This window comes from Pongo pygmaeus, chromosome 1, assembly GCF_028885625.2.
Source record: "Pongo pygmaeus isolate AG05252 chromosome 1, NHGRI_mPonPyg2-v2.0_pri, whole genome shotgun sequence".
Classification (NCBI taxonomy): Eukaryota; Metazoa; Chordata; class Mammalia; order Primates; family Hominidae; genus Pongo; species Pongo pygmaeus.
In genome coordinates this window covers 203,096,990-203,110,139 of record NC_072373.2, presented here as the reverse complement: position 1 = coordinate 203,110,139, position 13,150 = coordinate 203,096,990, and the positions used below count along the sequence as shown (strand labels likewise).

Genomic DNA, 13,150 nt, shown 5'->3' with positions numbered 1-13,150 from the left:
CAGATTACATGGGGGGAGGAACCATAAAGATCATCTTGCTGGCCAGCTTTACTGTTCTCTCAGAAGCTAGTCTGGCCATTGTGAAGAAAGAGAGGTGGCACAGGTTGTCCATCACCTCTGCCAGGGCATGTGACCCTGCAAAAAACTACTTCAAGGAATGAACTTTTTGAACGCCCTGCTTTATAAAGGCCTAAGCCAAGACCTATGCCTTTAGATTCATTTCTGTTTTGTGCTCATATATGATTCAGGCTGTGTTTGAATGACCTGGAAAAAGCTCGTTCGTATCTTCCAGTTTAACCAACCAGTCCTTAATGTTCACTTTCTATTAGCTTATTTTGTTCTTGAGATACTGCCACTATTCTTGCTGTCCATTGCTATGGATACACCAAGCTAAAAACTCAAGTTTTCTGTTCAGTGTTTTATTGCATCCAGTCATCAGCAATGCTGTTTTCCTCAAGTAGAAAGCTGATCCTTGACATAGGTACATGGTCTTTCATGGTGTCCTCCAGAAAAGATATTAAATGATCATTTTGACCAGGCGCAGTCGTTCACACATGTAATCCCAGCACTTTGGGAGGCCAAGGCTGGTGAATCACCCAGGAGTTTGAGACCAGCCTGGGCAACATGATGAAACCCCATCTCTAAAGATTAGCTGGGCATGGTGGCGTGTGCCTGTAATTCCAGCTACTCAGGAGGCTGTGGTGGGAGGATCACCTGAGCCTGGGGAAGTTGAGGCTGCAGTGAGCCATGATTGCGCCACTGCACTTGAGCCTAGGCAGTGAGACTGTGTCTCAAAAAAAAAAGGTAGGGGAGATAACTTTTTCCTTAAAATGACATGCTAATTTATTTTTCTAAGTAATTTATAATTTGAAAATTTGGAAATGTTTTCTGCTGTCACAAAAACTATTTTCATACCCATTTGAAATGTTCCTGCATTAGCATTTTTAACATTCTATTCTACTTGTTTGCATTTCTTTTTTTTAAATGTTCATAGCACAAGATAAATTCCACTTTGCTGTCCTCTTTACTTGTTGTGGATTTTTTTCCCCTGCATTTACTTTGCTTTGAAAAAAGCATTCTGACATTTTTTTGACAGTCCTTTTTTAATGTCATCCAAACCAAAATTTCACTGGCTACCTATTTCTTTTTTCTTTTTTCTTTTTTTTGAGACAGGGTCTCACCCTGTTGCCCAGGCTGGAATTCAGTGGCACGATCTTGGCTCACTGCAGCCTCGACCTCCTGGGCTCAGGTGATCCTTCCACCTAAGCCTCCCAAGTAGCTGGGACTATAGACATGCACCACCATGCCCACCTAATTTTTGTACTTTTTGTAGAAATAGGGTTTCACTATGTTACTCAGGCCAGTCTTGAACTCCTGGGCTCAAGTGATCCTCCTATGTTGGCCTCCCAAAGTGTTGGGATTACAGGAATGAGCCACTATGCCTGGCTTTTTTTTGTTTTTTTTCTTTTGAGACAAGGTCTCACGGTGTCACCCAGGCTGGAGTGCAGTGGCGCAATTATGGCTCACTGCAGCCTTGACCTCCTGGACTCAAATGATCCTCCCACCCCAGCCTCCCAAGTAGCTGGGACTACAGGCACATGCCAGCACACTTGGCTAATTTTTTTTTGTAGATGGGGTCTCGAACTCCTGGCCTCAAGTGATCCTCCTGCTTTGGCCTCCCGACATGCTGGGATTGTAGGCATGAGCCACCAGACCCAGCCCCTAAAATATTCTTATGCTTTTAAATTTATGCTCTTATTCTTTTATTTTTATTCGCCATGTTTTCTGCAAGTTGCTGCCTAATGGTTTTTCATTGACCTTTCTATACTACCACATTTTCTTCTCTTATTTAATATTGAGGTATGTTTGATTATTTTTCCTCCTTTTTCTTTATCCATTAGCCTTCCATTTTTTTTAGACAGAACACATTTTAGCTTTCAAAAATGGCTTTATAAGATGCTTTAGTCTTTTTTTTTCCTAAGTATCCTACAAAATCCACAGTCTCTGTCTCAATATGTCCTAATTTGTTTGTTGAAATTGTAACAAAAACTTTTCAATTTTAGGAAAATGTAAGTTAATTTCTAGTTTTCCTTCCTCTAGAAAATACACTGGCTACTTTTTAATCATGTTTGTTTATTGTTCCATAGGCAATCAAAAAAGCAGCCACAACAGCTGGTGGCACTCAGGCACAGCTTGTGGTTTATTGTTTCTAAAGGACATTCTTTTTTTTAACTCGTAGTTTCATTTTATTCTCCCTCTGAAATGTGCCTGAAAGATTAGACTTAATCTGTATAGCCTTTGAGGACAGACTCAGGACCAATATGTAGGGTTATAGAGAGGCAGGTTTTGGCTCAACCCAAGAAAATTGTTCTTACATTACGAGCTTTTGTAAAAAACAATTTTTCTGGGGAAGCAGTAGTTCCCTGTCATTGGAGCCATTAGGAAAGAGACTGGTTTTTCTGCCTTGTTGCCCTAGCCATCTTTTTTCATTTCTAGCAGTTCTTACTGAACCAGGAATTAGAGAGTTAGTGAGGGCTGGGCACGGTGGCTCACGCCTGTAATCCCAGCACTTTGGGAGGCCAAGGTGGGTGGATCACCTGAGGTCGGGAGTTCGAGACCAGCCTGACCAACATGGAGAAGCCCCGTCTCTACTAAAAACACAAAAATTAGCCAGGCATGGTGGCGCATGCCTGTAATCCCAGCTACTCGAGAGGCTAAGGCGAGAGAATCACTTGAACCCAGAAGGCAGAGGTTGTGGTGAGCTGGAGGTTGTGGTGAGCCGAGATCGTGCCATTGCACTCCAGCCTAGGCAACAAGAGTGAAACTCTGTCTCAAAAAGAAAAAAAAGAGAGAGTTAGTGAGGTCAGTCCCTAACACAGGATAGAAAGGATGGGTGTTGTCAACTATTTATTGGTATGGGGGGAATCCTCTCACAAGAAGCAGGAAGGGTAGGGCATTAAGAGGTTTGGGGACAGCAAAAAGTTACTTACATTAGCTCATTACTCTAGTTATGGGTTTAAATAGACTCTATTCAGTTGAAGAAAGACAGGTCCTTAGCAGGTATTGAAACAGATGTGAGACTGCAGCTCTAAGGGTACTTCCAGATCTGAAACTAGTGGAGACTGTATTAGGTCCTTTCAGTAATTTCTCCTGCACACCTTGTTTTATGATTTTGCATTTATTTTTGTTATGCAGTAATTCCATCCATTCATTAGTTATGAGAGCATTGATTCATTCTTCCTCTGACAGTCTTCTCATATGCTTCATGTAAACTGAGAGGAGGGTAGGAATATTCTTGTCGATTATTTATGTCTTCCAGTCCTAGCCATAGAAATGTTTGACTTGGTAACTGTGAGGTAGTTTGTCCACTGGTTAGGCTTGCTATTTGGAGTTTCTTCCTGTGTAGAGAAATGTTGGCTATTAGATGTGGTTTAGGATATAAGAACAGTGAGTTGTTGCTATATATAGGGAGTTGAGAATGAGTATTCCAGTGTTTGCTTAGGAAAAACAGGTTTGTGTTTTACTTTAAAGATTGTCCTGGGAAAAGTAAAGAGCATTCTTTGGAAACTCTCTAGAGAACAGGATTTGACCCTCTTGGCAGTGATTCCTTAACTTGTTTTGAGTCTGAGGCACTTCTGACTGGCCATTGAAAGCTATGGATCCTCACTCTAAAAACCGCCCATTATATGTGTAGACAAGATTGTACATATAATTTTGGGATTTTGCAGATTTCCTGAAACTGTCCCTTCTTTTTTTTTTTTTTTGAGACGGAGTTTCGCTCTTGTTGCCCAGGCTGGAGTGCAATGGCACAATCTTGGCTCACTGCAACCTCCGCCTCCCAGGTTCAAGCAATTGTCCTGTCTCAGCCTCCCGAGTAGCTGGGATTACAGGCATGCGCCACCACGCCTGGTTAATTTTTTATTTTTAGTAGAGATGAGGTTTCTCCATGTTGTTCAGGCTGGTCTCGAACTCCCGACCTCAGGTGATCCGCCTGCCTTGGCCTCCCAAAGTGCTGGGATTATAGGCGTGAACCACCGTGCCCGGCCTAAAACTGTCCCTTCTTAAGAGGCTCTGCTAAGAGGACATAGAGTCCACCTGGCACTTTGACAAAATAGAGTGCTCTAATGTTGTTTTTGGGAGGAATCTGTTGAAAGCCCAAGTTGTTGTGTGACTCTGGAGTTTGCCACCTCTTTGTTCCTTTCCTAACGCAATGTTACAGAATTCCTGATATTGGAAATGACAATCTGCAGGCCATTTGTAGTGCAGGGGAAGCTGGCTTCATTCCTGTTTCATTTTTTTTTTTTTGAAAAAGAACTGACTGCTCCTGGGTGGGAATCCAGCAGCTTCTCAGCAGATACACTGACTGCATTGCGGTGCTTTGGGACAGAAGACAAGGACCTGAAAGACGAGCTCTGAGGGGAGCATTAAAGAAAAATGCATTAGCTCACAGTTTATAATTTATCTGGCATTCTAAGGAATTTATCTAATCACAAAAATCAGGATGGTTTTTCTAGTACATCATTGGGGATCTTTAAGGAACCTGAAACAGTATCCTTAGCTCTTGGGATGTGGCATTTATTTCAGTCCTAAATGTGAGAGAAGATGCTGCAGGGATGCTGCCAGGTTGTGGCTTTGGTTCGTAGAGTTATCTGATGGCCACCTTACCTCTGAGTTCAGCTCAGCAAGTGCCGTTGAGCCCAGCATGTGTGGTGCAGTGTTCTTGATGCTAGGATTCCTGCGCTTTAGGAGCTTGCAGTCAAGTAGTCTAGGATGCATCCTCAGGTAGAGAAAAGTTTATCCATCCAAGTTAAAATATTTTCCCCTGATTTTTAAATTTAGCTTCTCCCCAGACCTGGCTCTGGACTCACCAGGCACTGACCACTTTGTCATCATTGCCCAACTGAAGGAAGAAGTGGCTACCCTGAAGAAGATGTTGCATCAAAAGGATCAAATGATTTTAGAGAAAGAGAAGAAGGTATGGTTTAGTTAATTCCTCTATGACCAGAATGATGCGAGGGTGAGATATGTGTTATGGGACATGATAATAACCCTTTTTAACTGATGTTTGTTGGGTACTTAACATTGACACTTTGAGATCCTATGTCAAGGTTGGGATATCCTGGGGAGAGGCTGGCTGTCTGCCAAGATGACTCTTGGGATGGCATTACTCCAGTCAGTTGGGCTCAAAAAACTGATTTTTCTCAGCACTTGCAGCTTCCACTTCTCAAAGAGGACATTTTGTTTTTTGTTTTGTTTTGTTTTGTTTTGTTTTTGAGACAGGGTCTCAGCTGTGTCACCCTGGCTGGAGTGCAGTGGCACAATCATGGCTACTGCAGCCTCTACCTTCCAGGCTCAGGCAATCCTCCCATCTCAGCCCCCTGAGTAGCTTGGACTACAGGCATGTGCCACTGTACCCGGCCAATTTTTAAAATTTTTTGTAGAGACATGGTCTTATTATGTTGCCCAGAATGGTCTTGAACTCCTGGTCTTAAGTGATTCTTCCATCTCAGCCTCCCAAAGTGCTAGGATTACAAACGTGAGCCATTGCCCCGGCCTCGGAGAGGACATTTGTTAACTGAGCTTACAGAGACAATGTATTAAAAAACCAGTGTTCACATCTCAGTTCACAGCGGAGCATGTAACAGCACACTGTTCTTGGTGTGAGCTACCTGGAGAGGCTGTAATCAGAAGGTGCTGAATAAGCATAGAGTTGGGACGAGAGGAGGTAGTTATGTAACTGGAATGTTCAATGCTGTCCGGCTAAAAGAACCTAATGTCTCTTTCTTTTCTCATGGGGATGGCCATGTCTGTGGGACAATAATACTCAAAGTTCATGGGACAGTTCTTCCTCTTCCCTGAACAGTGTTCATGTGGGCCTTCTGCCATGACTCTTATGTCACTGTGCTTCCACTGCTGACAACTCTTACTAAGTGACCCATCTTTAATATGTTAATATTTTAATATCTTAGTTTATCTTCAGTATTAATACTCTTTTTTTTCTTTTTTTGTTTTTTGAGACAGAGTCTCTGTCGCCCAGGCTCACTGCAACCTCTGCCTCCTGAGTTCAAGCGATTCTCCTACCTCAACCTCCCAAGTAGCTGGGATTACAGGTGCCTGCCACCATGCCTGGCTAATTTTTCTATTTTCAGTAGAGATGGAGTTTCGCCATGTTGGACAGGCTGGTCTCGAACTCCTGATCTCAAGTGATCTGCCTGCCTCATCCTCCCAAAGTGTTGGGATTACAGGTGTGAGCCACTGTGCCCGGCCTCAGTGTTAATATTTTATTTTCACATCAGAATATCTTCTATCTTACATTTCTAATATCATCACATTAATATCTTCAGAATAAGACCAGTCTTATTATGGTCTGAAGTTGCCTTCCATTTTTATATTCTTACTCTGATTCATGTCTGTTATCTTGTTTTCAGGTTTTCTAAATAGTATCTCATTTTTAGGCTGGGCACACTGGCTTACACCCGTAATCCCAACACTTTGGGAGGCTGAGGCAGGCAGATTGCTTGAGCCCAGGAATTCAAGACCAGCCTGGGCCATTGGTGAAACCTCATCTCTGCAAAAAATACAAAAATTAGCAGGGCTTAATGGTGTTCACCTATGGTCCCAGCTACTTGGGAGGCTAAGGTGGGAGGATCACCTTAGCCTGGGAGGTCAAGGCTGTGGTGAGCAGTGATCATACCGCTGCACTCCAGCCTGTGGGTGACAGAGCCAGACCCTGTCTCCAAAAACAAACAAAAAAGAATATCTCATTTTGCCTTAATATTATAATAATAATAGCTAACTTTTATTGGATGCTAACTTTGTGCCTAGCTCTGTTTTAAGTGCCTTATATGTATTAACTCATTTATTCTTTTTTTTTTTTTTTTTTTTGAGACAGAGTCTTGCTCTGTCACCCAGGCTGGAGTGCAGTGGTGCAATAGTTCACTGCAACCTCTGACTCCTGGGTTTAAGTGATTCTTGTGCCTCAGCCTCCTGAATAGCTAGCTGGGACTACAGGCGTGCACCACCACACCTGGCTGATTTTTGTTTTTGTTTTTGATTGAGACAGGGTCTTGCTCTGTCACCCAAGCTGGAGTGCAGTGGTGCAATCTCTGCTCACTGCAACCTCTGCCTCCCTGGGTTCAAGTGATTCTCCTGCCTCAGCCTCCCGAGTAGCTCGGATTACAGGCATGTGGCACCACAGCCAGCTAATTTTTGTATTTTTCATAGAGATGGGTGTCTCACCATGTTGGCCGGGCTGGTCTTGAATTCCTGACCTCAAGTGACCCGCCCACCTCAGCCTCCCAAAGTGCTGGGATTACAGGCATGAGCTACCACACCTGGCCCGTTTATTCTTATAATAAGCCTTTGAGTCTGGGCTTGGTGGCTTATGCCTGTAATCCCAGCACTTTGGGAGGCTGAGGCGGGTGGATCACGAAGGCAGGAGATCAAGACCATCCTGGCTAACACGGTGAAACCCTGTCTCTACTAAAAATACAAAAAAAATTAGCCGGGCATGGTGGCAGGCGCCTGTAGTCCCAGCTACTCGGGAGGCTGAGGCAGGAGAATGGCGTGAACCGGGGAGGCGGAGCTTGCAGTGAGCCGAGATCGCGCCATTGCACTCCAGCCTGGGCTACAGAGCAAGACTCTGTCTCAAAAGAAAAAAAAAAGCCTTTGAGGTGGGAATTGTTATAATCATTTCATAGATGAAGAATGCCTCCAGTATTTTTCTTCTTAGGGGTTTCTGATCTCCTCCCCTGGCTCTTTATGTTGTTTTGTGCCAAGTTCAGAAGGCTGTGATTCATTCTGAATAGCTAAGACATTGATGTAAATTCCTTACTTGCATTCATCTAATTTCTACCTCATTTTACAGATGAGGAAACAGACCCGAAGAGGTTAATATGTCCAAACCACACAGCTAGTAAATGGCGGAACAAGGGACTGGAAGTCTTTCTGACTCTACTGTTCTTTCACCTGTGCTATGCTTTCTCCTGCTAGGAAGGTGGAAATTCATGGGAAGAAATCTGTGTTCTTTCCACATAACTACATGACTGTCAAGTGAAAATGGCCCAAGTATATTCTCTCCGTGGACTAGATCAGAATGGCACATAAAAGGATTTTTGTAAAACAGGGACAAGATGAACACTTGTTTCTACTGCTTTGCAGAGATAGTTTTTATTTATTTATTATTTTTATTTTTTTGAGACAGGGTCTTGCTCTGTTGCCCAGGCTGTTGGGCAGTGGTGCAGTCTCAGCTCACTGTAAACTCAACCTCCCTGGCTCAAGCAATCCTCCCACCTCCGTCCTCTAAGTAGCTGGGACTGCAGGCACACACCACCACACCCAGCTATTCTAATTTTTGTCTTTTTTTTTTTTTTTTTTTTGTAGACATGGGGTTTCACCATGTTGCCCATGTTGGTCACAAACTCCTGAGCTCAAGTATTCCGCCCTTTTGGCCTCCCAAAGTGCTGGGATTACAGGCATGAGCCACCACTCCTGGCCCAGAGTTAGGGTTTTTAAAGGAGCAAAAGCAGATTGTTTCCCAAAGCTTTCAGGAAGCTTGGAGTACAGGCTCTTTAGCATAATGCCTGCCCATCTCTCCAACCTCATCAGCCATTCAAATAATCTCTGTTATCTCACATTTATCTGCCTGTGCCTATACTGTTCTCTGCTTGGTTGCCCTCCTGCTCACCTTATGTGCCTATTGTTAATACATCTTAAAGCTCAGCTCACACATCACCTCTGATTTAGAATTTCCTTGAATAGTAGTCAACAGAAGGGGGTCTGGGGTTTGAAATCTAGCTCTGCCCCTTGCTAACTCTGTATATGATCTTGGCCACATTCCTTAACCCTTTCTAAAGATCAGTTTTCTCCCCTATAAAATGGGACTACTACTCTCACAGTGTTATCATAAAGATCTACTGAAGTAATATAATTAGTTTTTCTGCAACATAGTAAAAGTTCAGTAATTGGTAGCAACTATTATTCTCAAATATTCAGAAATGTTAGTTCAGGACTTTGTGTAATTTTCAGGAAAGCTTTAGAGAAAAAGAGGGTGTGGAATTCCCTGACTTTGATTTAGATACGGATCTGCAGGACAGCCCTGGATTTCATTAATTTGGGTGACCATTTAGCTCTCTGAAAGCAATTTTTTTTTATTGCACAGAAATTTCTTCTGGTTACTCTGCCTTGTTTCCCTCAGATTACAGAGTTGAAGGCTGATTTTCAGTACCAGGAATCGCAGATGAGAGCCAAAATGAACCAGATGGAGAAAACCCACAAAGAAGTCACAGAACAACTGCAGGTGACTCTGCTTATTTTATGTGCTAAAATTGTGTACCTACCTGGTATACCTAGCTGATTCTATTTTAAGTGATCATCTCTTAGATTTCTTTTTTTCTCAAAGTATTACCAAATCATGTTAATCCTCCTTTTAGTTTTGTTTTTTGTTTTTTTTTTGAGACAGGTTCTCTGTCACCCAGGCTGGAGGGCAGTGGCACGATCATGGCTCACTGCAGCCTCAACCTCCCAGGCTCAGGTGATCCTCCCATCCTCCCACCTCAACCTTCCAAGTAGTGAAGACCACAGCCATATACCACCATACCCCACTAATTTATTTTTTAATTTTTTTGTAGAGATGGGCTCTCGCTATATTGCCTGGGCTAGTCTTGAACTCCTGGCTTCAAGCAGTCTTCCCACCTCAACCTCACAAAGTGCTAGGATTACAGGCGTGAGCCACCATGCCCAGCCTGTAGATACTTTGTATTGTTTCACTCTTGGATGTGTTCTGATCTTTTCCCCTCAAAAACAGTAGAATTATTAAGTATGTTCTTTGATTTTTGAATAAACCAGATGTGATTCCAGATGTCTGAATTATAGATTCTGTTTATCCAGCTCATGAAGTCACTTCACAGTTTGTATTGCATAAAGCATCCCTTTGTAACAGTGGGTCCCAAGAGATTGAGGTACACTGATTAACCTCTGGCAAATACTTTTTTTTCCTGAACCAAGTTTCAAGCCCTAGAGCTTCCTGTTGTTTTCCACCTCTGGAATTGTTCATCTCTTTCTGACCCTCCACATTGTCTGCCTTAGCGTCTGCACTTATTCTGCATGAAAAATAGATTATATCCTGTTTGAAACATCCTTCTTGCACTGATTTTTTTTTTCTTTAGGCCAAAAACCGAGAGCTCCTGAAGCAGGCAGCTGCTTTGTCCAAGAGCAAGAAGTCAGAGAAGTCAGGAGCTATAACCTCTCCATGACAGACCTCAAGGAGGCTCCCTAGCAACAGCAAATGGAGTTGTCCAGGGTTAGGGTTGGAGACCTGGCTGTTCTGTGGGAATTGCAAGCTTTCTTAAGAAATCTCTATTTTATTACAGTTATCCTTCTTTGTGCGATTGCAGTGGGCTGAATGGAAACACCTGGTTTGTGCTGTGTTAGACTGCATGCTTGAGTGTTTGGGATTTCAAGCTCTCTCTCTTTCTCTTACTATTAGGACTTTTCTTTTTCTTCTTCCTCTTCTCTATCTATTTTGGTTCTATTCTTTTTTTTTTTTTTTTTTTTTTTGTGGTGGTCACTGCTCAGTGTAATGTGCAGAATGATTTGGTTTTTTTTTTTTTTTTTTTTTTTTTGATCCATCATTGCATCCTGCCATACCCATGAGCAAACAGTTTGGCATTAATTATATATCACTGCCACCCTCTGAACTTTGAAAACTGCCACCTTCAGACTTGGTATAATGGAAGAGGCTTTCTCTCTCCAATAAACCTTTTGCTTCAGGGTATACTCTTGGGTTTTTTTCCGGATGTATTGTGTATGAACTTTGTACTATGTATAGCCAGAGTTTTATTTATTTTTTAAAAAAGAAACTTTTTCTTGATAAAGGAATAATGGTAGTCTAGCTAGTTCTTGTAAAAGTGATGCCTCTTGAAAAAAAACAGTCCTATTCACTAGCTTTTAGTAAAATAATCAGATCTTTTCTTGTTACCTTGGAGTCTTAAAAACTGATTGCTAAGGTGAAACAATTCAATGCATAAGTATGGAGCTAAGTGCCTTTTGGAGGATTTCTTGGAAGAGCATTTATGGAGATACTTAAGGGAGGTAGCAAAGATTTGAACCGTCTGTCTTTTTAAGTAAGGGCAGAAAGCAAGGTTGTCCAGGTTGTACTGGACACTTCTCTCCCCACCCTTTTCCTGATTGTTTTATGTGATTGATTTTAAATTCTCACACTGCCACTTCTTTAAAAAATAAAATCCTTTATTTGCTTATATCAGTTGTCATACTGGGCTGCTGTCAGAGAACTTTTTTTTACATGAATGAACAGATTAAAAATGGAATAATATGGTCGGGCGCGGTGGCTCACGCCTGTAATACCAGCAATTTGGGAGGCCAAGGCAGGTGGATCATTTGAGGTTAGGAGTTTGAGACCATCCTGGCCAACATGGTAAAACCCCATCTGTACTAAAAAAATACAAAAATTAGCCGGGCCTGGTGGCACGCACCTGTAATCCCAGCTACCCAGGAGGCTGAGGCAGGAGAACTGCTCGAACCTGGGAGGCAGAGGTTGCAATGAGCTGAAATCGCAACACTGCACTGCAGCCTGGGCAATGGAGTGAGACTTCGTCTCAAAAAAAAAAAAAAAAGAATAATATTTGAACTACAGAGCATTTTGGGGGTCAGCATGAGCTGCTCTAGTAAGGACTCTTGAGTCTGGGATAAGTGGTATCACTATACCTTCTCCCCACTCCTCACCCACCTGAGCCCATACACTCCCTGCTTTTCATGGATATGTATTGAAAACAGATGCTTCTCAGAAGCGCTTTGCCTCAACCAGAGTTATGTGTGCCCTGCCTATCTTCCCTTCTTAACCCTGTAGGAATATGGATTTACTTTTCCAGGAAAGGGGATAGATTTACATTTCTAGGCATACTCTCAGGTCCTCTATGTGATGTTTGTGAAAGGAATTAGGGTGTGTCATGTGTGCCATGAAACAACAAAACCAACTACCCTAGAATCATTTATGCAGGGGGTACTAGAATTAGAAATAATAACGAGGGCAGATAACATTTGTACCTCAGTCTACCAAAAATTATAGTACTAAATTTAACTTCTAGGCATTTCCAGGAAGCAGATGCTCTATAATTTGTGATAGCATTCTCATAAATGGAGTCCTACACATAATTGGGCAGAGATGTGGAAATGGTGGTTTCCTTCTGATAAGGGATACAGTGGACCATGTCGCTTATATATCACCCTACTAGGGGATATAATTTTCCCTTCTAAGCAAGGGAAATGGCAGTGCTAAATAGTTTTGTAAAGTTTTTGAATGAGAAGCTTTTAGGTAAAGATAAACTGTCATAATATTTTTCAGATGCATTTGCATTGACTATGGGAGAAAAATTAGGGGGAAATGACAGTCATGGTGGTTTTTTTTTTAATTTTATTTTAAGGACTGAAATTCTGTTACATGATGTATGACAATATAAAAACATACTTAGTTTTATACTAAATCTTTTTTTAAGGTCTTGGCATTTAATATAAAGCAAATTCACACATTTTCTAACTTTCCGTAAGTTCCAAAAAGGGAAATAAGAAACCTCAGTCTTGAAATTTTGATTTTTAAAAATCATGACACTGTTTTACCATGAAATTGAGTAGCTAACTTTTGGTAACACCTTTTGTTTCTTTGTATGTTTGTAATAATGGACATTTTAAAACACAGGAATGTTTTGGTTTGTACAGACTTTGACAAATGTGTGTTAATAAAAATTCACATTGACTCAAGTGTAATTGTTGGATTTTGTTTTAATTTCTTGCTGATTTACCAGTAGACATACCCCGTTATCCCCTTCAGCCCTTCAGCCTAGAAAAGTTTGTCTTGCTTATAGACTTAAAAAATTAAAAGCCTAACTGCTAATTAGGAATTTCCTGTCCATTAGAGAATAAACTCATTCTTTCTTTCTTCTATGACTGTTTTGAGACAGAGTCTCTCACTCAGTCATCCAGGCTGGAGTACAGTGGCAAGTGGATCACTGCAGCCCCAACTTCCTGGGGATTCTCCCACCTCAGCCTCCCAAGTAGCTGGGACTACAGATGCACACCACCATACTCAGCTAATTTTTGTATTTTTTGTAATGATAGGGTTTTGCCATCCAGGCTG

At 41.9% G+C, this 13,150-nt stretch overlaps 1 protein-coding gene across 11 annotated transcripts in view; it reads left to right on the top strand.

Annotated features, from left to right (window-relative positions):
- FAM76A (family with sequence similarity 76 member A) overlaps positions 1-12,780 on the top strand; it is a 37,584-nt gene extending 24,804 nt beyond the window's left edge. For 4 of the 11 annotated variants that reach the window (XM_054498534.2, XM_054498540.2, XM_054498550.2 and 1 more), the window contains 3 exons: positions 4,840-4,975; positions 9,197-9,298; positions 10,167-12,780. In XM_054498534.2, coding sequence (XP_054354509.1) covers positions 4,840-4,975; positions 9,197-9,298; positions 10,167-10,253 — 325 coding nt within the window. In that variant the 3' untranslated portion in view covers positions 10,254-12,780. The other 7 variants (XM_054498515.2, XM_063667139.1, XM_054498487.2 and 4 more) reach the window with 5 other exon arrangements.
- The last annotated feature ends 370 nt before the right edge of the window (positions 12,781-13,150 follow it).